General features: G+C 44.0%; 1 protein-coding gene across 1 annotated transcript in view; it reads left to right on the forward strand.

The window, feature by feature from the left end:
• The first annotated feature begins 4403 nt into the window (after nucleotides 1–4403).
• Nucleotides 4404–26264, forward strand: part of PCDH12 (protocadherin 12) — a 30644-nt gene continuing 8783 nt past the window's right edge. Inside the window, exons 1-3 of the mRNA XM_006891198.1 lie at nucleotides 4404–7283; nucleotides 10749–10846; nucleotides 14774–14925. Of these exons, the coding sequence (XP_006891260.1) occupies nucleotides 4404–7283; nucleotides 10749–10846; nucleotides 14774–14925 (3130 nt within the window). The remainder of the gene's footprint in view (nucleotides 7284–10748; nucleotides 10847–14773; nucleotides 14926–26264) is intronic.

The raw sequence follows: 26264 nt of genomic DNA on the forward strand, positions 1-26264 counted from the left end.
AAAAAGGATCTTTCTGGAGGACAAATCTGCATGATCTTGGGCAAATTGTCTAAATGCATTTTAGCTTCTTCAACCTGATGGCCAAGTTTGTGAGGGTGGCACAAGATGATGCAGGCCAAGGCCCAGAATGTAGCTGCAGTTCATCCTACTTAGAGGCCTTCAAAAGCTTCTCGTGGTCTTCAGGCCCAGACCCAGATCCTTAACATGGGATCACAGACCTTCCATCCTGTACTGGTCACGCTCCCTCCCTGCACTCACCCACCTTCAGGATGTTGCCCATTCTGCATCTCTGCCTCTCCCTCTGCCTCCACCTTCACTGGGCGCTCTCCCCTCTATCCTTCAAGATGCAGCTGTGTGCCCTCCAGGCAGAGGAGCCTTCTCTGATCACCAGGCCTAAATCCAGAGCCACTCCTCTGGGTCACCAGCTTGATTTTTCCCACCTGATCTCTGTCTCCTCATTAGGTTGAAAGCCCCCTCCCTGGGTGGGTGGGAGGGAAATAGGATCATAGAGGGAAGCAGGAAGTGTCTGTCTGTCTGTCTTGTTTGCTGCCTGGAAAAGAATAGGCTGAAAGAGGCTATCATGTGACCTGACTGTGGTCAGAGCACAGACAATCTGGCCCAGCTCAGCTGAGAGAGGCCTGGGAATGAGCTTCCAAAGAGAGGCAAAGAAAGAGGCGAGGGACAAAGCAAGCCCATTCTTACCAGGAATAAATTCTACAAAACGAAGAACAGTAAAATAACAGCCCGAGTTTTGAGTGGTTCTCTGTGCCAGGTGCAGGGTCCAGCCCATTTGGTCATCATCATCCTACTGATGCCTTACTATAAACACATTAGGCAGGAAATATTAGCCCTGGTCTATGGAGAAGGAAACTGAGGCTCAGAAAGGTTCTGTGATTTGTAGACTATCTCAGAGCTTGTGTCTCCAGAACTACCCAGGAGAATGGCTTGTGGGCATTAGTGAAATTGTTGGGAAACCTGAAAAATGTTGAATGAAGAGACAGGGCTGTACAAAAGAGAAAAAGATGAAAGTTCTGCCATGCTGACCCACATGGTCCTTGGGCTCAGGACAGTCCCTCTGCCACCTAGGTCCTGGTGGCCACAGGCCTCCGTGCCCACAAACACTGCTGGGGTTGTTGTTATGTGTCGTCAAGTTGCCTGTGACTCATAGTGACCCTATGAACAACAGCCCTAGACCCTTCTCTGTCCTGTGCCAATCTTATTCTCTGACACAACTCCCCCAATACTCCAGTCACTGAATCAACTCATCTCGAGGGTCTTCCTCACTTACACTGTCCCTGCACCCTCCCAAACATGACGTTCCCTCTCCAAGGACTAGTCCCTCCTATAATCACGTCCAAAGTATGTTAGACAAAGCTTCAGAATCCTTGCCTCCAAGGAGCAGCCTGGTCTCACCCTTTCCAGGACGAACCTGTTTGTTCCCCTAGCAGTCCATGTTATATTCAATACTCTTCTCCAGGACCATAGTTCAAATGCATCAATTCTCCTATCATCCCTAGTCATTGTCCAGATTTCTGATGCATAGCAAGTAATTGCAAAGACGATGGCCTGTATCAGGCACACCTTAGTCTCCAGAATGACATTGTTGTTCTTCAGTATTTTGGAGAGGTCTCTGACAGCAGACTTTCCCAATGCAATTTGTCTTTTAATTTCCTGGCTGCTGGTACCAAGAGTCTTGATTGTGGAGCCAAACAAACTGAAGTTGTTAACATCTCAATCTCTTCACCATCCATACTGATGCTGCCAATTGGCCCAGTCGTGAGAATCTTTGTTTTCTTGATGTTGAGCTTCAATACATATTGAAAGCTGCAGTCCTTGACCCTCTGTAGCAAGCGCTTCAGGTCCTCCTCAATTTCAGCAAGCAGAGTTGTGTCATCTGCATAACGCAGATTGTTGATGAGCCTTCCTCCAATCTTGAGGCCAAATTTTTCCTTCCAGATAATCTATTTTGCAAAAAGATTGAAAAGTTATGGAGATAGAACAACCACTTGGCCAACTCACTGGAAGAGATCTATATTTATTCCCATTCCAAAGAAAGGTGACCTGACAAAGTGTGGAAATTATTGAGCAATATCATTAATATCACATGCAAGCAAAATTCTACTGAAGATTATCAAAAAATGACTGGAACAGCACATCAACAGAGAACAGCCTGAAGTGCAGGCTGGGTTTAGCAGGGGTCATGGTAGCAGGGATATTATAGCTAATGTTAGGTGGATCTTGGTTGAAAGCAGGGAGTACCAGAGGAATGTCTATCTGTGTTTCATTGACTAAGCAAAGGCATTTGACTGTGTGGATCAAAACAAAATGTAGCTAATTCTGAGAAGAATGAGAATCCCAGAACACTTGATTGTGCCTATGTGAAACCTATACTGGGACCAGAAAGCAGTCATCAGAATAGAGCAAGGAAACATTGCATGCTTCAAAATTGGGAAGGGTATACACCAGGGATTTTTCCTATGTCCCTGATTGGGGTTATTTGGATCCAAATAGGGTGTCTCTATCCTTAAGGGTTTAGATATAAATAGCCATTTGGGGGGAGCTGGCCGTTCACAATACAGACCTGGAATCAACCTCCAGGTGTGGCTAAAGGCTGGGGAATGTGAGGGGTGACAGACAGGAGACAGAGGAGAAATGTGAGAAGCAACCTGGCCAGTTGAAAGGCCACTCCCTCACCCACCTCACTTTGAACCTCACCTCTGTGAAGATGAATGGGGGGGGGAGCTCAAAACATGTAGGCAATTGTGGACTAGGGAAACAAGAGAGTTTTAGGTCAAGAGATTCTATCCTAAACAGAATTGGGAAGGAAAGAATTGGAGGAAGGGAAGGAGAGACATAACAAAAGGGAGAGGGAAGTGTGGGAGAAAGAAAATTATAAAATTTGCTGAGACTGGGGAGCAGGAGGCTGGGGGTTCCCCAGGCAGGGGCTCAGGCTAGACCAGAAGCAGAGAACAATGGGCTGTGAGGCTGGGGGAAGCAGGAAGGGAAGGGGGAGGGGACCTGCATGGTGGGTCACAGAGATCAGTGAGACTTCCTGAGCCAGGGTGATGGGCACTCTCATGGGTCAGGGTGGGCAGCCCTGCTTTATAGCAGGGGTAGATTACCCAACAAGCGAGGCAAACAAGCACAAACTCAACTGTGCTTACTCACTAATCTATAATGAACAATTTCATATGGGTTTCACTGCATCCAAAGACTTAAAAATATCCACTACAGATATAAGCATATACAAGTCCACACTTGCTTCAGGGTACTCTGACCCTGTCAGGAATCATATATTTGCAAAGAAGCTTTGATTTTGTAGCAAGGTGCTATGTGGCTGGGAGAGAGGCAGGTGTTGACCATACTTTTGAAGTAATGAAAAAATCTGAAATTGGTCACTACCTGTTAGTAAATAAATACATGTAAATGCATGCTTGCGTTGCTTATTGGGTAATCTGACACTGTCCAGGGGACAAGTCATGCAGAATTCAGCACTCAGTATGAACAATACCCAGGCCAAAGGCCTTCATGCCTCACCCCATTTAATCCTTTTCCTGCTAAGGGCTACTGTTATGATGATTCTCCTTCTCATCCTACAGATGATGTGAAGGAGGGCCAGAGAGGTCAAGCGGCTTGTCCCAGAGATGCATTTAGTAAGTTTGTATAAACTCTAAAAACTGTTCTTCAAGGACGATAGAAATGAGTGGGCAGGTCTTAGTCAAGAACAAAAGGTAGACAGATGTGGAGGTAACAGAAGACAGGAATGGAGAGAGAGGAAGAAGAGAAGAGAGAGGGGAATTGCCCAGAAGGGCTCAGGTTCTCTGGTCACATTTTGAGGCAAGGATTCCTTCCATTCCCCCCCAGTGGCTGTGAGGACAGCATCTTCCCATCCACCCTGACCCTGAAGTCAGCCACATCTTTCCCGGTGGCAGGCCACTCAGCTTCACAGGAAGTGCTCTTTCTCTAATTAGTGTTGAAACTCCCAGCCCTCCCTTTTCCTGTAGGTGGGGTTTCCATAGGAAAAAGCTGCTTCTCTGTTTCCTCAGCCTAGCAACTGTTTGGAAGTCAGAGCTCCACATCCTGCTCTGCTGGGTCAAGTCTTCCTTGGGCCAGCTCTTGTCCATCACTTGCTGAGGCAGACTGAGTAGTGCCCGGGACGGGGCTTCCCCTGGATATATTTCACTTCAGCGGTGCTTGGACTTTGCAGATCTCGTCAGATAAAGATGGCTTGGCCTGAGAATCCTACTTGTTTCATCATTATCTAACTATGGGATGAGGACATAGTAGTGGGCATGGGGGCAGGAGAACAGAACTAACCCAGCCATCCAGGAAACTCCAGAGGACTTGACCAACCTTTAAAGGACGCTAGTGGTTTGTGAATCTAGCCTTCTCTGGTGGTAAGCATGATGCAACTTCTGCAGCTTCTTCTGGGGCTTTTGGGGCCAGGTGGCTACTTGTTCCTTTCAGGGGATTGCCAGGAGGTGAGCGTTGTCACTGTAAAATACCAAGTGTCAGAGGAAGTACCATCCGGTACGGTGATAGGGAAGCTGCCCCAGGATCTGGGCTGGGAGGAGAGGGATGGGCTAATGAGGACTGCCTTCCAGGTCTTGCAGCTGTCTCAAGGGCTCCCCATCCAGGTGGGCTCTGAGGACGGCTTGCTTAGCACAGGGAGGCGGCTGGACAGAGAGCAGCTCTGCCGGCAGCAGGACCCCTGTCTGATTTCCTTCGACGTGCTTGCTGGAGGGTATTTTGCTCTGATCCACGTTGAGATCCAGGTGCTAGACATCAATGACCACCAGCCTCAGTTTCCCAAAGGCAAGCAGGAGCTAGAAATCTCTGAGAGTGCCTCTCTACACACCCGGATTCCTCTGGACAGGGCTGTTGACCCAGACACCGGCCCCAACACACTGCACACATACAGCCTGTCTCCCAGTGAGCACTTCACCCTGGAGGTCATCGTGGGGCCTGATGAGACCAAATATGCAGAACTTGTGGTGGTGAAGGAGTTGGACCGGGAAGTCCATTCATTTTTTGATCTGGTGTTAACGGCCTTTGACAATGGGGATCCCCCCAAGTCAGGCACCAGCTTGGTCAAGGTCAACGTCCTGGACTCCAATGACAATAGCCCTGTGTTTTCTGAGAGCTCTCTGGCACTAGAAATCCAAGAAGATGCTGCCCCTGGGACTCCCCTCATAAACTTGACTGCCACAGACCCTGACCAAGGTCCCAATGGAGAGGTGGAGTTTTTCCTCAGCAAGCACATGCCTCCAGAGGTCCTAGAAACTTTCAGTATTGATGCTAAGACAGGCCAAGTCCGTCTGCATGGACCTCTTGACTATGAAAAGAATCCTGCCTATGAGGTGGATGTCCAGGCGAGAGACCTAGGGCCCAATCCCATCCCAGCCCACTGCAAAGTCCTCATCAAGATTCTAGATGTCAATGACAATGCTCCAAGCATCCATGTCACATGGGCCTCCCAGTCACCACTGGTGTCAGAAGCTCTTCCCAAGGATAGTTTCATTGCCCTCATCATGGCAAAAGACTCGGACTCAGGAAACAACGGCCTGGTCCACTGTTGGCTCAGCCAAAAGCTGGGCCACTTCAGGCTGAAAAAGACCAACGGCAACACTTATATGTTACTAACCAATGCCACACTGGACAGAGAAAAGTGGCCCAAATATACCCTCACTCTGCTGGCCCAAGATCAAGGGCCCCAGCCCCTATTAACCGAGGAACAGCTGAGCATTCAGATCAGTGATGCCAATGACAACGCACCTGTGTTTGAGAGGAGCAGGTATGAGGTGTCCATTTGGGAAAACAATCTACCCTTTCTTCACCTCATCACCATCAAGGCTCATGACATAGACTTGGGTGTCAATGGACAGATCTCCTACCGCATCCAGGACTCCACAGTTTCTCACTTGGTAGCAATTGACATAAACACAGGAGAGGTCACTGCTCAGAGGACATTGGACTATGAACAGATGGCCAGCTTTGAGGTCTGGGTGATCGCAGAAGATAGGGGCCAGCCTCAGCTTGCATCCAGTGTCTCTATGTGGGTCCACCTCCTGGATGTCAATGATAATGCCCCGGAAGTGGTTCAGCCTGTGCTGAGCAATGGAAGGGCCAGCCTCTCAGTACTTGTAAATGCCTCTACAGGCCACGTTCTGGTGCCCATCGAGACTCCCAATGGCTTGGGTCCAACACATGCTGCTACACCAACACCAGTTCTCCAAAACCCCCCACCATTCCTTTTGGCAACTATTGTGGCAAGAGACGCCGACTCGGGGGCAAATGGAGAGCTCCTCTACAGCATTCGGAGGGGTAACAAAGCTTCTCTCTTTGTCCTCAGTCCCGACCTGGGGCAGCTGTTCATCAATGTCACCAATGCCAGCAGTCTCATTGGGAGCGAGTGGGAGCTGGACATAGTGGTAGAAGACCGTGGCAGCCCCTCCTTGCAAACCCAAGCCCAGCTGAGGGTCACGTTCATCTCCAGTGTGGACTACCTGAGGGACTCGGGCCGTGAGCCCGGGGCTTTGAGTACGTCAGTGCTGACAGTGGTTTGCCTGGTTGTACTCTTGGCCATCTTTGGATTCATCTTGGCTTTTATCATGTCCTTCTGCCGGACAGAGAAGAAAGACAACCGGGCCTACAACTGTCGGGAAGCTGAATCCACCTACCGCCACCAGCCCAAGAGGCCCCAGAAGCACATTCAGAAGGCAGACATCCACATTGTGCCTGTGCTCAGGGCCCAAGTAGATGAACTTGAGGAAGTTGGACAGCCACACAAGGATACAGGTAAGGAAACAAATATGAGCAAAGACTGGGACCCCTGCATGCAGGCCCCATTCCACCTCACGCCGACCTTGTACAGGACTCTTCGGAACCAAGGCAGCCTGGGAGCTCTGACTGAGAGCCAGGAAGTGCTGCAGGACACAGTCAACCTCCTTTTCAACCATCCCAGGCAGAGGAATGCCTCTCGGGAGAACCTGAACCTTCCTGAGTCCCAGCCCACAATAGGCCAGCTACACTCAAGGCCTGTGAAGGCTGCGGACAGTCCTATAGGGAGACTGCCCAGAGACCAGGGCATCAGTGAGGCCCCGGTGAGCCCAGCAGCCTCGTCCGCAACCCTGAGGAGGAAGCGGAATCTCAATGGCAAAGTGGACCCTGAGAAAGAGTCGGGGCCCCGTCAGATCCTGCGGAGCCTTGTCCGGCTGTCTGTGGCTGCCTTCGCAGAGCGGAACCCTGTGGAAGAGCTGGCCGTGGATTCTCCACCTGTTCAGGTATCTCAGGTGTGGGTAGTCCCCTCCTAGGCACTTCTAGACTACCATTTGTGGCAGCAGACACCCCTCAACCTCGAGTTCCTTACATCCATGCTTTTAATGCAGAGCGGTGCGTGGTGTAGCAGTAGTTCAGGGCATAGCTCTGGCGTCAACAGAACTACCATCTGTGTGATCCTGGGTGCATCACCTGTGATCTCAGACTTCAGCCTCTGTATTTATAAAATAGGGGTGATGGGAAGAGTAGGTAGAGTTGTCCTGAGGATTTGGTAAGTTAACCCCTATAAAGCATTTAGTTATGGTGCCTGGCACAAGCAGACACAAACAAAGGTACTGATTAGCTTCACAGGCTCTGGTGCAAGGCTGCATAGGTTCAAATCACAGCTCTAATGCTTCCAAGCTGTGAACTGCAGGGAAGTTACTCAACTTCTCTTTTGAGGATATTGAGCTTAACAGTACCCAGATCCTAAGTTTACTGTGAAAATTAATTAATGAAATTAATGCCCCTAGAACAGTGTCTGGCAGGGGGAAAGTGCTCAGCAAATTATTACTATTACTTCTTTATATCCATTGTCCCCCTCTCACCTTGGCAACCTCCCGATGCAGTAGGCAGCATGAACCTAGAATTGCCTTAGCTCAGAGGCTGCCCTTGAGTCACCTGAGTTCTATGGCTCACAGACTGGGTAGAGTGGAAACCTTCAGAGTCAGACAGATCTGGGTTCAAATTTTAACTGTCACTCAAGAGCCCAGGTTCAGATGAGTCTTTAATATGGGAGATTCATTTTCTTTATCTATAGCATCAGATTTCCTCTGTGTCTACCTACCTCCAAAGCAGTGTGAGGATTAAATGATGTGATGGGTAGCAAGATGTCTAATGACCCAGGATTTCCTAGATATAAGGAAATCTTTTTTCAGGGGTGGTGCCTGTCTCACACCCATATCCACTTCTCTGAACCCCTGCTTAGATCTCACTGTGTCAGTTGACTCGCCCAAGGCACACTTCTGTTTGGTCAGGCTGTCAGTGTAGGCTTCCACAGAGCAAGGCCACGGCTTCCTTCCCATTCCCTCCCCAGGAAGCCACCTGGAGTGGGCCCAGCTGTTCTCACAGGAGTGTTGCCCGGGACCCCGTGCAGCTCCAGAGGCTGCCAAGAGCCATTCATTCATTCATCCATTCACTCATTTAGTGAATTCCTATCAGATGAACTCTTCAGGCCAAACACTACTGGTTGTTAGTGAATAGTGAAAACAGAGAGGGGGCAGTAAGTAATCCAACTGGGGAGATGAGAAGTACCCATTTGGAAGTAACATAAGGGTAAGAGAAGCAGTTTGTACACTGCATATGTCTCTGGTATGCTGCCCAACACAACAGTGGACTTAGGACCCTAGGTTTAATTCCAGTTGTGCTACTAGTTGCTACATCTGGAAAAAAAGGTGTAAAAGTATCTTCTCTAGAGTTATTTTGAGGATCAAATGAGATAGTGTACTACCTGACAAGTATTAAGTGTATATTATGTGATATATAGATAAAGTTTATATACTTTGGCTCATTTCATCCTCATAACCACCACATGGAGCTCTTTTGGTTTTGGCCTAGTGGATAAGAAGCTGCACTGCAAGCCCAAAGGCAGGTGGTTCAAATCCATCAGCTACTCTGTGGGAGAAAGATGGGCAATCTCCTCCCATGCGATTTTTACAGCCTCTGAAAATCCCCTGGAGGATCAGCTGAGTCAGTTCTGACTCCACCGCAATAAGTGAAGGAATAAAGTAAACCACCACATGACCTGGATTTCATATTATTCTCACCCCCCCCCCCTTTTTTTTCCAAGACTAAGAATACTAAGGCTTAGAATGCTCAGGTAATTCCTCAAGGTCACACAGAGGGAACTGCAGAGCAGCAGGGCTTATATTTTAAAGCTGAGCCTGATTGACTCCAGAGTCTGTTAAGGGAGCTTGCATTGCAGTGCCCACCATAGGGCCAGGTGCACACAAGTTTCCCTGAAATTTCAGGGGTCATTCAGGCAGAGGCTAATAGATGCCTTGGCGGGGGGGGGGGGGGAGGGGCAGGGGGAGGGGCGGGGTAGTGCGGAGGCTCTGGACTGAAACCAGAAATCAGGGGTGGGAGTCTGTCCTGAGCCAAGTTATAACACTGTGATGCTCCCAAGACACTGTCCTGGCCACCCCTTCTTCTAACTCTCTTCTGAGGCTGGCATTTCCCACCTCCCATGGCCAAGAGTGGGTCCCTAGGGAGAATGAGGTAACCCAGCAGGTAGAGTAACAATCCAAACCCCTTGTATTTGCAGAGCTTTCTTAACTTTTTAAAACCATCTAATCAATCCTCACAACACTGTGAAGTCTGGGCAGGGATGTTAAGCCCCATTTTAGAGACAGGGAACTGAGGTCTGAGGAGTTTCAAAACTGTCTGGCATCACACAACAGAGCAGAAACTGCCTAAACTAGAACTTGGCTTACTAGCATGTTGCCTTCTCACTCACACGGCTCAGCAGGACATGGCCAGGACATCTGGTCAACCCCTTTCTCCTGCTTCCCCCATATTCCACCATCTCACTGTCTCTTCTGGCCTTTCTGGTTGCGGTGCCTCTTGCTTGAAACTCAGCCTTCACCCCTCCCCAGGCCCCATACCAACTCCCCTCTCACTGAACTCCTGTGGAAATTCTGGGTCTCAGCAGAGATGCTTAACACATAATATGAGCTTACTAAATGTTTGTTAGAATGAAAGAATACCTTCCCAGTGTCCCTCTCTTGTCTTCCTTTCAAATCAGGTTAGAGGCCCTCCTCTGTTCCTTTCTTGGACCTCATCCTTTCTCAAGCACCAGTGTGGTCCCATGGCAACCACCTCTCCCATCTTCTCTCAGATACTGACTGTGTGCTCCCTGAGGGCAATTGTTAGATCTTGTTGTCTTTTTTTTAATCCTGTACCAAGCACCATGCCTGACACAAATACTTCCTTATTAAATACTTGCTGAATGAATAAAAGGATGGGTAAATGAAGGGTTAAATAACACCGTTTTATCTTTTCCATAACATAGTCACACATCTGACCCACAAAAATCTGCTGAATGCTTGACCGCTTCTGGGGAGGGGTGGTAGCTATTTGTTTAAGATAATCTTTATCAAGTAATATAAATTTATGGTCAGGGAATGCCTTCTTCGCCCCATCCCAGAGAAGCCACCAGGAACAAGTCACTCTGGGGAGTGAGGGGGCGGCAGGATAGGCCCGAATGTCTCTCCCCATCAAGTACTCAAGTCCTGGGGCAACATGCAAAGCAGGGGACCTGCCTGCACAGGTCTGAGACACCAGGCTGGCATCATCCCCCACCAGATCACACAAACATCTGAAGCCGGAGGAAAAACTATAAAAAGAAAGCACCGGCATTGAGGGAAACATCCGGCGAGGAAGTGTGCTGGGTCGGAATTGTGTGGAGTCAACAGATTTTTCCTGTCTTGTAGCAAATTTCCCAGCTGCTGTCCTTGCTGCATCAGGGCCAATTCCAGCCCAAACCAAACCACCGGGGAAATAAGTACTCGGCCAGGCCCGGAGGCGGCAGGTAAGCAGCACGTAACCACGCATTTCTGGAGTTCCCCACCAGCATGGCTGTCACCCCTGTGACCTGCTCTGTGACTGGAGGAAGTGGGCAGCATAGCCCGGCTTGAGACACCGCTCACCTGGGAGAGAGCACCAGCCAGCTCCCATCCCCCCTCCCAGCCAGCTCCGTTCCCTAGACTGTATTTATGGTATTTATAGGACCCAGAGTCACTAAAAAAATTACTTCATCCCTGAGGCTCTGGACTATCAGCTTTAAAATCTATGGCTTCTGGCATTCTTTCTCTTGACCCTAAAACATAATGACAGCACAATATCAAGGCCCTCTCCTTAGGTTGTGGGTGAATTCTTGTGTCCCTTTGAGTAGCCCTAGAATTGAGAACTCAAGAGGAACTCAAATCTAACTTCTTATTACACATGGGGAGACTGAGGTTCTAAGTAGTTTGATCCAACCCTACTTGAGCAAGTCTGATACTATCTTAAGGGCTCAATTTCCTCATCTGTAAAATAGAGGCCCCAATATTTCCTTTTAATTATTCTAAACCCATAGTCCAGTGTCTGTCACAGATGAGATGTTCAGTAACACGAAGTCATTTCTCCATAACGTTAAACTCAAGGTCATACCAAGAGAGGTGACAGAGCTGGGACTGGCCCTCAGGACACAGGACTCCGTGGTTCAGTACTTCTGTGACTAGTATTTTACCAAAGACGGTGGCAGTACAGTGTAGCAGTGTGTTTGTATATTCAGGGTCACATGGCTTGGATTTAAATTTTTGCTCTATCACTTAATCATGGGGACTTTGAGCAAGTTGTATAATTGTGTTAAGCCTCAGTTTCCTCATTTATAAGATGGGAATGAAAACAAAAGAACCCCTTACAGGTATAAAGAAGGAAAAGATGCACATACCCTGTGAAGCAAAGGGCCTGATTCAGAGCAATTACTCAATCAACATTGTTGTATTGGGTGCCACCAAATCCATTTCAACTCACAGTGACCCCATATAACAAAGTAGAACTGCTTTACTGGCTTTTTGAGGTTGAAAGTCTTTTTCCTGTGAAACTAGAAGATGAGAACTGCCCACCTTTTGGCTAGCAGCCAAGCACTTAACTGTAGTACTACAAGGGCTCTTCAGTCAACATTGTTGTTGTGTATCATCGAGTTGGAACCGACCCAGCCCTGACCCTCCAGCATGTTTTCAAAGGCAGTTAATTGCACAGAAAGAGATTTCCCATCTTCCTCCCACAGAGCAGCTAGTGAATTTGAACCACGTCTTGGGGACTGCAGGACAGTTCTTAAAACTAGGCTACAGAACTCCCTTCAATCAGTGTTAGTAATAGTTATTCTTACTTACTACCTCCCTGCTCTGATGGTAAAGAGTTGTGCTACCAACCCAAAGACATGCAGTTCAAATCCACCAGCTGCTCCATTGGAGAAAGATGGACAGTCTCTTCCTGTGCAGTTAACTGCCTCTGAAAAGCTGCTGGCTGGTCAGCTATGAGTTGGTTCCAACCCAATGGTGCATAACAACAGCCACCTCTCTGTTGGTTCCTTCACAGTCACAGAAATAGTAAGGAACCAGTATAGTCATCCATCCATCCATCCATCCATCCATCCATCCATCCATCCATCCATTCATCCATTTGTATGTGAGTCCTAGTGACTCAAAGCTCATTGCCATCATGTCAGAACCAACTCTTAGCTGACTCTTCAGTGGGTTTTCTGAGGGTTTTCAAAAGGAGATTGCCCATCTTTTTCCTGCAGAGCCTCTGGTGGGTTAGAATTGGCAGAAAGGTATGGCTTTTGGCTTAATATCACAATTTCCAATAGACTTTGCCACCAGAACTTGCCAAATTCTCATGAGGGCAGGAATTTTTGTCTCTCATTCTTCACTCTCCCCTAGGCCTTAAGGCCCTCGGGAACTTTCATAACTATCAGGGAGAGGTACAAGATCTGTTCCTTTGTGTTGAGATGGTTCCAGGTGCCCCCTGCTCCACCCCCCAATAGGAAGGGCTTACAGGAGAGAGCTGTAATCTTAACAGACACTTTCTTTCTTTTTTTTTTTTATTTAGGTTGTTTATTTTTCATTTCAATGAACATCTACAGAGATTTTGGAATTCCATTCATTCATTGTTGCACCCTTCTCCCCGCACAAACCCCTCCCTCCTCCACCACCACCCCCTATTTGCTCCTCTCCTTGAAAAGCAAAAGAAAAACTCCCTCATTGGTACACAATCCCCCCCGCACCTCCCCAAACCCCACCCCCTACCCCCAAATATAATCCACTCTGCAACCCTCATTGCATATTCCTACGATAAAAATAATGCCCTAAAATATAATACTTTTAGACTATTCTCTCCCCCATAGACTTCAATGCTGTAAACATATTTCATCCAGTTTTCTCAGTCTTACCCCCACCCCAATGCCAGCCTCATTCTACAACAGTGGCACCATCAGACACTTTCTTAATACATCTTCCTTCTGTGGTACTACTGGGTGGGTTTGAACTTCTAACCTTTGGATTAGTCATACTCACTGACTCACTCATTGCCATTGGATGGGTTCTGACTCAGCTGACCTTTTACTGGGTCTCCAAGGCTGTCAATGACATGGGATGAGACTACCTATCTTTCTCCCTCCAAGCAGCTGGTAAATGAACCGCCAGGGCAGTTCAGCCTTTGTGTTAGCAGCGCCCCTCTCTGTGGGCTGCATCACCAGAGCTCTCTTACGTTACCTATTGCTGTGAGTCACTATGAGTCATAGTGACTCTGTGGACAACAGATTGGAAACTTACCCTATCCTGTGCATCCTCATAACCTCTGCCACATTAGGTTAGCAGTCAATTGCAAACCACCGACCTGTGGAGCAGCTCTGCTTTATAACCATGGAATCTCTGTGAACCAAAATCAGCTCAATGGTAACAGAGATTTCCCCCTAATTTTTGGTTTTTATGCAAAAGAAGGAGCACAGTTTATAAAGCTAGCAAAACATGAGATGTGGTTTGAGCAGCTTTAAGATGCTTCATACAATATGTTCTCTACAGACCTGACTTTCTGTGCTGAAATTTGACCTCAAACAGAGATATGGGGACATTCATTCATCTAGTCAGCTAATCCACAAAAATACTAACTACTTAGTATGATCAATCTCCTTCTATAAAGATTTATGGCTTGGGAAACCCAGTAAGGGGTCACTATGACTTGAACTGACTTGATGGCAATGAGTTTGGGTTTAAGTGCCAGAATTTCTCTAAGAGAGGAGGGAAGTAAGACAGACAAAAATCCCTGCCATTGATGGAGCTTTACATTTTGATGGATGAATGACTATACTAGTTCAATTGAAGTTTACTAAACTCCTCCTACTCTGCAGGAGTACTTTGCAAGAACTACAAAGGCATTACAACTATAAGCAATACTATCAATGCATTCTTATATAATAAAGGAGTCCTGGAGCTGCCCTGACAACCCAAAGGCAGGCTGTTCAAATCCACCAGTTGTTCTATGGCAGAAAGATGAGCAAACTCATGTGGGATTTATAGCCTCTAAAAACCTGTGAGTCAGTTCCAAAACAACAGCACATCAAATTCCTACTTTACAGAAACTTACAACTATGACACATAATTAATTCCATTTGCTGAGGGCTTAAGAGGTGCCCAGCACTGTACTAAGCCCTTTAAATATGATGTTTCATTTTACTCTGCCAAAAATCCATGAGATAGGTGTTGATGATTCTCCCTATTTTACACATGAGGAAACTGAGATTCAGAGGAAGCAACAGAGCTATGACTGCATATCCTAGGTTGATTGGACTCTGAAGGCTGTGTAGTATATGTACTTCTCTAGATGGGTGAACAAACCCTGGTGTGAAGAGCATGAATGAATGAATTTATGCTTGTATTTCCTTACCAGTAGACTGTGTTAACTTCCTTTGCAGGAGTACAATGCCAGATGTAGATGGCCCAGGTGCCAGAGTTGGTGGCCAGGCAGAATTGGACCAGGAAGAAAGTCTCTTGGACCCTGAGGAAGACCTGTCTGTGAAGCAGCTGCTAGAAGAAGAGCTGTCAAGCCTCCTGGACCCACACACAGGTAAAGTCTCCCAAGGTCACCTCAATACTGTCTCTGTCTTCAGAATCCTCACTCTCAAGGTTCAGAATTCTCTAATCCTTTTCAGGGAAACACATTGATTTTTTTAAATTTTTTTTTAATTTTTTATTCTTTTCAATGAACATCTACAGAGATTTTGGAATTCCATTCATTCACTGTTGCACTTTTCTCCCTGCCCACCCCACCCCCACCCCCAGTTCACTCCTCTCCTTGAAAAGCAAAAGAAAAGGTCCTTCATTGTTACACACATTCATTTTTTTAAAATATAGGAATAGTGGCAACATGACTACTTCCCCTTGGAGTATCATAAAGTATTTGTTTAGTTAAATACCAAGTTCTATTTTGTTAATTATAAAAGTTATTATAGGGTGAACTCTTTACTGTATGTTAGAAACTAGTGAAGCATCGTACACACATTATCTGAGAATCCTGTCTTCGGAGAAAATTATTATTGTTCACACCAACTTAAGGATGAACAAACGGATGCTCCGAGTGGCACTCACAGTGATTGAAGAAGAGCTGCTACCTGTTCCTGCCTGACATCAGCTGTCATTGCTGTCAAGCTGAGTTCAACTTGTAGCAATCCTATATGTCAGGGGGAAACGGCTCCAGTTTCTGAGGCTGTAATCTTTCTAAAAGGCCTTATGGTAGCACAGTGGCTAACCATATAGATGCTTACTGAAAGATCTGTTGTTCAAACTGATCACCAAATGATATGGCACTCTACATTTATAAAGACTTAGAGCTTTGAAAATCTCCTACTCTGTCTTATATAATTACTTTGAATGAAAATCAACTTGATGAGTTTGGTTATGAAACGTGTATAGGAACAGATCATCAAGTCTATTTTCATGCAGAACCATCGATGGTGCTGAGCCACCAAGCTGTGAATCATCAGCCCAGGTGTCTAGCCATGCTGCCACTGGGGCTCCTCATCTGTAATTTTCCTGGGAAATTCATCAATTAGTCTTTTGCCCTGGAAATTAAGTCTACTTTTTTATGTTTAGAGTCAGGAAGCTCTGCTGGCCTGAAGAGTAAGGTGTTACAAAACCAAAACCCCTCTGGTTTTGCAAACCCCAAACTAGAGGGCTTGAATTCTCTAGCTGCTCTGAGTGAGAAAGATGGGCATTCTCCTACCTTGCTGTTGAAAACTCACTGGAGGATCAGCTATGACTTGGTTCCAACTTTTTACAACACTTGTAAAAAAAAAAAAAAGAAGAAGAAGCAGGGCAGCTTGAGAATGGCCGTATCTAACCTCTGCTGACTCTATAAGGGGAAACTGCCCCAGTCAAGAGCATTCATAACAAAAACAATTCCCATGAGGTCATACATGCTCCCCACCCTCCCTCACCTAATTCTCTTAATTCCAACATCAATCATACTGTTCTACAGGGTCAGAAATTTGTTACAATAGCTATACAGACCTCACAGAACTATGCTCACAATTATGGGGTTTATTAGGGAGTTAACAGTTTACAACCCGGGTTGGCAACAGGATACTATTTCTCAGTCAGGCCAGCTTCTCAGGTATACTAAGACCCTTCAGCCTTCAGATTTGCAATTTTAGGCCATTGTTGCAAAGTTCTCTTAGTCTTGCTAATTATGGCATCTTTCCCCTCAGTCATCCAGAAAGTGTGGGAAAAGGCCCTTGGCTCTGGTTCTGTGGAGCAGCAATACCAGGTCAGCTCTGACTCATGCTAGGAGAGACAGAGCTGCTGCTGCTACTAGTTCTCAGTTTCTGCTGCTGCTTATGCCTTGTGGGCCCTAGTCTGACAGGCATAGGAATCTCTGATCCCAGAGGACACATGCTGTATTCCCTGCTTCTTTCTTGCTGATAGTAAGATTTCCAAATTTCTGCTGCTGAATCTGCTCAATTTAAACCTAGTTGAATGACAAAACGAACCAATCCCTTCATGGGTTGACTAACATACCCTATTTGCATGTTCCCTTCCAGCCATGTGGAAGTCAAAGGCAAGGGCCTTGGAAAGCCATTCTGAACAATAGACTCTACTGCAATGAGTGGAGTTCTTTCATGTTAACTAAATGAAGTCTACTCTTTAGAACACTAATTTTTTTTTTATTGAAACTAAAGGTTTTGGGGCTTGGGCTGGGTTTTTTTTTGTTTGTTTTTTTTTTAAATTTAGGTTGTTTATTTTTCATTTCAATGAACGTCTACAGAGATTTTGGGATTCCATTCATTCATTGCTGCACCCTTCTCCCCGCACAAACCCCTTTTTTTAGGGCTGTTGTACATAGGGTCGCTATGAGTCGCAAGCGACTCGACGGCATGTAACAACAACAACAACATACTAAAACAATTAGCTCTGGTGGCCTGGTGGCAAAAAGCTGTGCTGCAATTCTGAAGGTACGCAGTTCAAGGCCACCAGCTGCTCCATGGGAGAAGGATGAACAATCTCCTCCTATGCAATTAACTGCCTCTGAAAGCCCACCAGAGGGTCAGTTATGAGTCAGTAGACAACAACAACAACATACTAAAACAATTTGGTTTTATGTAAATACATAATTTTCTGTCAAATAAATTAAACTTTAATTCAAATTAATCTGAATTAAAATTATTCTTGTAGTATAATTCAAGAATCTGTTCCCTCCCGCTGTGGACATTGGCTTACCTTCTCTAGATAGCACACCATACTGTGGACCATCATTATTCTGTGGTTTTTATTTCTGCAGTTAACGATTTCTTTCTCATGTGGATATATCCTGTCTAGGCCATCTGGCTGAGGCAGACGCACTAAAGGCATAGCAGGATTTTCCTTTAATTGGTTTAAAAAAGAAAAAAAGGAGTTAACAGTTATTGAGCATTTCCCACATGCTAGTCCCTGTTCTAGTGCCTCATGAAAATCGTATTAATAGGTGCTACTCATTATTTCCCACTATTATAAATGAAAACTGAAGGGCAAGATTGTGAAACAATTTGTCCAAATTGTTAGTGGTTATAAACAGAGGTGCATATTTCTATATTATTGAAACATTTTTATTTTATCTGAAAAACTATTTTTTTACTTTTTTATTTGTAGATATTTTTTTCATTTGAGGGAAAGTTTACAAATCAGGTTGGCGTTTCATCCAATTCATAGACATTTTGTTTTATAACATTAATTACTAGAATTAATTACAATGTACAACTAACCCCTTCTTTACATTACCTATCCCTTTACCCAGCTTATCTATTTATTAAGTTTACTTTCCTATCTCTCCCATTCCATTCCTGATAACTATTTAAGAATGATTCTGTTCATTCATTAACTTTTCTTCAGATTTTTATAATAATGGTCTTAAACCATAGCTACTCTTTTGTGATTGACTTGTGTCATTCAGCATAACTTGCTCTAGGTTTGTCCATATTGTGCAGTATTTCACAAATTCTTAGTAATTTTTTAGTGATGCATCATATCCCACTAGCTGTACCATAGTTTCTTTAGTCATTTGTTTGTTAATGGACACTTGGATTGTTTTCAGTTCTTTGCTATTGTAAAGGATGCAGCAATATACATAGCATGTTTATATCAGTTTCTGTAAGTTCTTATGTCTTTGGGACATGTATCTAGTAATAGAATTTCTAGATCAAAGAGTATTTCTTGTCTCAACTTTCTAAGGAAGCACCAAACTGCTTTCCATCGTGATTGCACCCTTTAACATTCCCACTAGCTGTGTATGAGAGTTCCAGTCTCTCCACATCTTCACCAGCATTTGTTTTTGCTGTCTTATTGAACATTTCTATTGCTGCCAGCTTAAGATTGTATCTCATTATTGTTTTACTCTGCATCTCTAATAATTAATGCTCTTGAGCATTTCTTCAGGTTATTGTTGGCCATTTGAATATCTTCTTTGATGAGTATATGTTCCTGTTCTCCGCCTTTTGTAATTAGGTTGTTTATCTTTTTCTTGTTGAGATATTGGAATTTTCTACACATTTTTGAGATAAGTATCTTGTCAGATATCACTGCCAAAAAGTTTCTCCACTCTGTAAGTTCTGTTTCTACACTTTGGAAGAGTTCTGTAGATGCACATAAGGATTTAATTTTTAAGAGGTTCTAATCACCTACTTTATCTTTGGATGACTACACTGTTAGTTATATTTGATAATTTAACAAATGGTGCTAGCAAATGGGATATATATTTGTACAAAATTGAAACAAGTTCCATATCTCACATCATATACAAAAACTAACAAAAGATGGATTAAAGACCTAGGTATAAAACTTAAAACTATAAAGATGATAAAACAAAGAGCTGAGGTTAATGTAGGAGTCCTAATGCATAACTAGATTATCAAATATAACTGAACAAAAACAAGATTAACAAAGATGAAGTCAGAGATTACATTATAGATTTTGTACATCCAATGATTTCTTTATTGCAAATACCTTTTCTAAAAAACATAAATGGTGGTTATGTACATACACCTCACAGATAAGATACACAAGAGTGAGATTGACTGCATCTGTAAGAAGAGACAGTGGAGAAGCAGTATCAGCAGCAACACAGCCTGGGGCTGACTTTAGAACAGACCAGAAAGTACTCATGTGCAAGTTCAAAATGAAGCAGAATAAAATGAAACAAGTCCAGGAGAGTCAAAATACAACCTTGAGTTTGTCTTACCTGAATTTCTTTTTCAAAATCTCAAGAATAGATTTTATATATTCAACATTAATGACTGAATACCAAAACAGTTGGGAGGACATTATACACAGAGAAAGATAAAGATCATTAAAGGCAAGAAAGAAAAGACCAAAGTGAATGTCAGGTGAGACTCTGAAGCTAGCACTGAAATAAAAAGAAGTCAAACTAAGGGGAAAGAATGCTAAAGCAAGAACAGCAAACCGAAGATTTCACAGGATGGCTCAAGAAGACAAAGTATTGCAATAAAGTATGCAAAGGGCTGGAGTTAGAAAATCAAAAAGAAAGAACATACTCAGCATTTCTCAAGCTAAAAAAACTGAAAACCAAATTCAAGCCACAAGTTGCAATACTGAAGGATTCTATGAGAATATTATTGAATAATGCAGAAAGCATCAAAAGAAGATGGCAGGAATACAGAGTCCCTGTACCAAAAAGAACTGGTCAACGCTGAACTATTTCAGTAAGTAGCATGTAATCAAAAGCCAGAAGTCCAAGCTGCACTAAAAGCATTGGTAAAAAAAAATAAATCCCCAGGAATTTATGGAATACTAATTAATATATTAGAATTAATATATGGAATACTAATTAATATATTTCAACAAACAGATGCAACCATAGAGGTACTCATTAGTTTATGCCAAGACATTTATAAGACAGCTACCTGGCCAATTGACTGGAAGAGATATGTGTTCCCATTCTAAAAAATGAAGTCCAATAGTTTGCAGAAATTATTGAACAATATCATTATCAAATGATTAATTGCATTGGGAAAGTTTGCTGTCTAGAACCTTTCCAAAGTGCTAAAAAGCAATGATGTCAGTCTAGAAACTAAGGTGTGCCTGATCCAGGCCATAATCTTTGCAATTACTTGCTATGCATCAGAGAGCTGGACAGTGATTAAGGCTGACAGAAAATTGATGCCTTCAAGTTGTGGTCCTGGAGGAAAGTATTGAACATACCCTGGACCACCTGGAGAACAAACAGATCTGTCCTAGAAAGGATGAAACCAGGTTTCTCCTTGGAGGCAAGGGTTTTGAAGCTCCATCTCACTTACTTTGGACACATGACCAGGAGAGACCAGTCCTTGGGGAAGGACACCATGCTTGGAAGGGTAATGGAACAGCGCAGGAGAGGAAGACTCCGGATGGGACGGATTGACATAGTAACTGGGGCAGTGGGATTAGATATGTCAGAGTCAGTGAGACTGGCTCAGGAAAGGGTAGGGTTCAGAGCTATTGTACATAGGGTCACTATAAGTTGCAGGCAACTTAATGGCACATAACAACAAGAAAAACAAAATCTTGATGAAGATTATTTAAAAACAGGCTGGTCCAAGTGCAGTGAAGGCCACAACTAATTGATCACAGCCAGTTACAGATTTCTTTGTTCCTTCTCCACTACCACTGCTTCATTTAACCAGTCTTTAGGAAAAAAAATAATTAAAAAACAGCTAGAACACTGTATCGGTAGGGAACTGCCAGAATTTTAATCTGGATTCAGAAGAGGCTTTGAAACAAGGAATATTATTGCTAGTATCAGGTAAATCCTTCCTCGAAGTAGAGAATACCAGAAAGATGTTTATTTACTTTTTGTTTACTGTGCAAAGCTATTTGACTGTGTGCATCATAATAAATTATAGACAACATTGAGAAAAATGGGGCCTCTGGAACACTAATTTGTGTTCATGCAGAACCTGTTCATGAACCAAGAAGTAGTCACTCCAACAGAAACACAAAGTGAGTTCCAGAATATATAAATGTGCTCATGCAAAACATGTATGCAGACCAAGAATCAGTAATTTGACTAGAACAAAGGGACATTGAATGGACTAAATTTTGAAAAGGTGTATGTCGCTTTTTTCCTTTCTCCATACCTATAAGGCATCAGTTCTTCTTCAGTCTTCCTTATTCATTGTGGAACCGTCAGATACATAGGAAACAATTGAAAACTTCATGGCTTAGATTGTGACGTTGGTGAAGAACATTGAATATACCATGGACTATCAAAAGAACAAACAAATCTGTCTTGGAAGAAGAGACATGGATGGTTAAACTTCATCTCACATACTTTGGCATGTTGTCAAGTTCTGGGAAAGGGAGAGGGTCAGCAAAAGAAAAGATTGACACAGAATACAATAATGACCTCGAGAACAGCACCTATTGTAAGAATGGCATAGGAAGGGGCAAAGTCTTGATCTGTTGTTCTTGCGATCTCTTTGAGATGTTCCAACTCAACGGCACCTAACATAACTCAGTCAGGATGCTAAACAAATAATTCAAGCAGCTGAACTATATGAGAAAGAATATGTCATCATAATTGGAGGTAGATTCATCAACAAGCTGCATTATGCATACAATACAACCTTGTTTACACAAAGTGAAAACTTAAGCACTTACTAAAGAAGATCAGGGAGTTGGACAATGACCAGGGAGGATAGAAGGAGAATTGATGCCTTTGAGCTGTGGTGCTGGAGAAGAGTACTGAGAGTACCATGGACTGCTAGGAAAACAAATAGATTTGTCCTGGAGAGGGTTAAACCAGGTGGCTCCTTGGAGGCAAGGATTCTGAGGCTCCGTCTAACTTACTTCGGACATGTAGTGAGGAGAGACCGGTCCTTGGAGAGGGACATCATGCTTGGGAGGGTGGAGGGACGGCGCAGGAGAGGAAGGCCCTCTATGAGGTGGATTGATTCAGTGACTGGGATAATTGGGATGGGAGTGTCAGAGACAGTGCGATTGGCACAGGACAGAGCGGAGTTTAGGGCTGTTGTACATGGGGTCGCTATGAGTCGCAGGCGACTCGACGGCACATAACAACAACAACAAAAAGAAGATCAAAGTCTAAAGCTTTCAGTATGGGTTATATCTCAACATAAAAGCCAAAAATCCTCTCCACTGGACCAATAGGAAACATCATGATAATGAAGAAAAGATTGATGTCAATAATTTCACTTTATTTGGACTCTCAATCAATACAGTAGCAGCAGTAAAAAAATCAAATGACATGTTGCTTTGGGCTCTAAAGAGCAAAAATTTCAGTTTAAAGACTTAGATGTGACTCGCCCAAGCCATGGTGTTTTCCACTGTTTCATATACTGTTACAGTATGGACAATCTCTCCCATGTGATTACTGCCCTCTGAAAACCCACTGAAGGGTGAGGTTGGTTGGTTCCAACTCAACATATGTTTTTGGACAATGAATAAGGAAATCAAAGAAGAATTGATGCCTTTGAATTGTGGAGGAAAGTGTTGAATGTACTATGGACTGCCAAAAGAACAAATAAATCTGTATCTGTGTTAGGGAATGTGCAACTAGAATGCTCCTTAGAAGCAAAGACGGTGGAACTTTCTCCCTCATACTTTGGGCATGTTGTAAGGAGGCACCAGTCCTTTGAGAAAACCATGATGCTTGGAAGAGTAGAGGGTCAGTCAGTGAAAGAGAGGAAGGCCCTGAATTAGATGAATTGACGTAGTAACTAAAACAATGAACTTGAGCGTGGCAGAGATCATGAGGAAGGCACAGGAAGAGGCAAGATGTTGAACTTTTGGTTATAGGACCTCTGTGAGTTGTAGCTGACATGACAGTACCTAATAACAACAATTTTGGGTTTCTTGTAATAGATTTTTGTAGTCTTCTCTTGTGTGTCTGGTTCAATTTATTCCTAAATATTTCCTCCTTAATTTTTCTCTTTAATCTGGTGGATTTGAACCACTTGGGTTAGCAGCACAACTCCCTATGGACTGTGCCACCAGAAGTCCCTAAAACTCAAACTCATTGTCATCAAGCTGGAACTGACTTACAGTTGACACTCCAAGTGGGTTTTCAGGAAGCTGTAAACTGTATGGAAGGTGATTGCCTTTCTCCCAAGGAGCCATTGGTGGACTCGAATGACCAGAGAGGTGCTAACTTTGGGTTAGCAGTGCAACTCCCTATGGACTACACCACAGAGCTCCTTCACCTTTAGGGTGACTCCTGTAAATGGCATTGCTCTCCTTATTTCCGTTTTTATAGATTTCTTTGTTACTACAAAGGAAACTAATGGATTTTTTAATATTAATCTCTACCCTCACACTTTGCTGATTTGATCAATTAGATCCAGCATTTTTAATTTTTTTATTAATTTTAATCAAAGTTTGCTGATGTTAGATGGATCTTGGCTGAAAGCAGAGAATACCAGAAGAATGTCTATCTGTGTTTCATTGATTATGCAAAGGCATTTGACTGTGTGGATCATAACAAACTGTGGCTGACTCTGAGAAAAATGGGAATCCCAGAACATTTAATTGTGCTAATGCGAAACCTATACTTGGACCAAGAGGCAGTAGTCAGAACAGAGCAGGGTAATACTGCATGGTTCAAAATTGGGAAAGGTGTACACCAGGGATGTGTCCTGTCTCCATACCTTTTCAACATGTATGCAGAGCAGATTATCCGAGAGGCTGGGCTCTATGAGGAGAATTGTGGCATCAGGATTGGTGGAAGATCTATTAACAATCTGCGTTATGCAGATGACACAACCCTGCTAGCTGAAACTGAGGAGGACCTCATGCACTTGCTGCGAAGGGTCAAGGACTGCAGCCTTCAGTATGGACTGAGGCTCAATGTCAAGAAGACAAAGATTCTCACCACTGGACCAATTGGCAGCGTCAGGATGGATGACGAAGAGATTGAGATTGTTCACAGCTTCAGTTTGCTCGGCTCCACAGTCAACACTCTTGGCACCAGCAGTCAGGAAATCAAAAAGCGTATCGCGACGGGAAAGTCTGCTGTTAGGGACCTCTCTAAAGTACTCAGGAGCAACAGTGTCTCTCTGGAGACTAAGGTGTGCCTGATACAGGCCATGGTATTTGCAATCGCTTGTTATGCATCAGAGAGTTGGACAATGACTAGGGAGGACAGAAGGAGAGTGGATGCTTTTGAGCTGTGGTGCTGGAGAAGGGTACTGAATGTACCATGGACTGCCAGGAAAACAAACAGATTCATCTTGGAGAGGATTAAACCAAGCTACTCCTTGGAGGCAAGGATTCTGGGGCTTCGTCTGACATACTTTGGACATGTTGCCAGGAGGGACAGGTCCTTGGAGAGGGATCATGCTTTGGGAGGGTGGAGGGACGGCGCAAGAGGGGAAGACCTTCTATGAGATGGATTGATTCGGTGACTGGGGTAATTGGGATGGGTGTGTAGGAGGCGGTGCGGTTGGCTCAGGATAGAGCAGGGTTTAGGGCTGTTGTGCGTAGGGTTGCTATGAGTCGCAAACGACTCGACGGCACATAACAACAACAACAACAAATCAAAGTTTACAGAGACTTAGGGTTTCCAGTCATTCATTGTTTCACTTTTCTCCCTGCCCACCCCTTCCCCCCAAAATCAGTCTTCTCCTTGAAAAGAAAAGCTCTTTCATTTTTATGCAATCCCTCCCCTTACGTTCACTCCACTATGCAGCCTTCACTCTGGACTTCTATAATGACAAAAATAACCATTCATAGGCCCCTTTTAAACAGATCTCACCCTCATCTGTTTCAATGCAATATACATCATCCCTCCCTTCCTTTTCTGTCTTTCCCTCAACCCTGATGTCAGTCCCGTTTTACAACAGTGGCCCTGTGCAATATTTGTCCTTTTGTGACCGAGATATTTTACTTGGCATAATGTCTTCCAGGGTCTTACATTTTGTGTAATATTTCTTTAATTCCTTGTTTTCAATGCAGCATAGTATTCCATTGTGTGAATATACCAGAGCTTCTCTATCCATTCGTTGATGGGTACTTGGGTTGTTTCCAGCTCTTTGCTATCGTGAACAAAGCAGCAATAAACATGGGTGTGTATATATCTGCTTAGGTGGCAGTTATGGTTTCTTGAAGGTAAATTCCCAGTAGTGGAATTGATGGATCAGATGATATTTCTATTTGCAACTTTTTGAGAAAGCACCATACAGCCTTCCATAATGGTTGCACCATTTTACACTCCCACCAACAGTGAATTAGGGTTCCAGTTTCACCATAACCTTGCCAGCATTTGATGTTTGCTGTTCTGTTAAATTTTGCTATTCTTACTGGGGTGAGATGATATCTCATAGTTAAATCCAGTATTTTTTTATTGTATCACCTTAGGGATTTTCTATACATATGATCATATGATCTGCAAAGAGGTATAGCTTTGCTTCCCCTTTGCCAATTTGTGGGCCTTCCCCCCCCTTTCTTACCTTATTTCTCTGAGTAGGACTTCCAGTACGACACTGAATAGGAGTGGTGGTAAAGGGCATCCTTTGTCAGATTCTCATGACTAAGAAGAAGAATGACTTCAGCATCTCTCCATTAAGAATAATGTTGGCCATTGGTTTTGCATATATGCTTTTAATTATGTTGAACAATTTTCTCTCTATTTTCTCTCTATTCCTATTTGCTGAATGTTTTTACTATGAAAAGGTGTTGAATTTTCAAATACCTTTTCTGCATCAAGTGATACAATCATTGGTTCTTTTCCCTTGTTGATGTGGTGGATTGCACTCATTGCTTTTCTTATATTGAAGTATCCTTCTTGTTGCTGTTGTTAGGTACTATTCAGTCAGAACTGACCTGTGAGTCAGCTGACTCTCCAGTGGGTTTTTAGAAGCAGTAAATTGTATGGGAGGAGATTGCCCATCTTTCTTCTACAGAGCAGCTAGTGAATTTGAACTG

Source organism: Elephantulus edwardii, unplaced genomic scaffold (assembly GCF_000299155.1).
Source record: "Elephantulus edwardii isolate Elephantulus edwardi_28Jun2011 unplaced genomic scaffold, EleEdw1.0 scaffold00095, whole genome shotgun sequence".
Classification (NCBI taxonomy): Eukaryota; Metazoa; Chordata; class Mammalia; order Macroscelidea; family Macroscelididae; genus Elephantulus; species Elephantulus edwardii.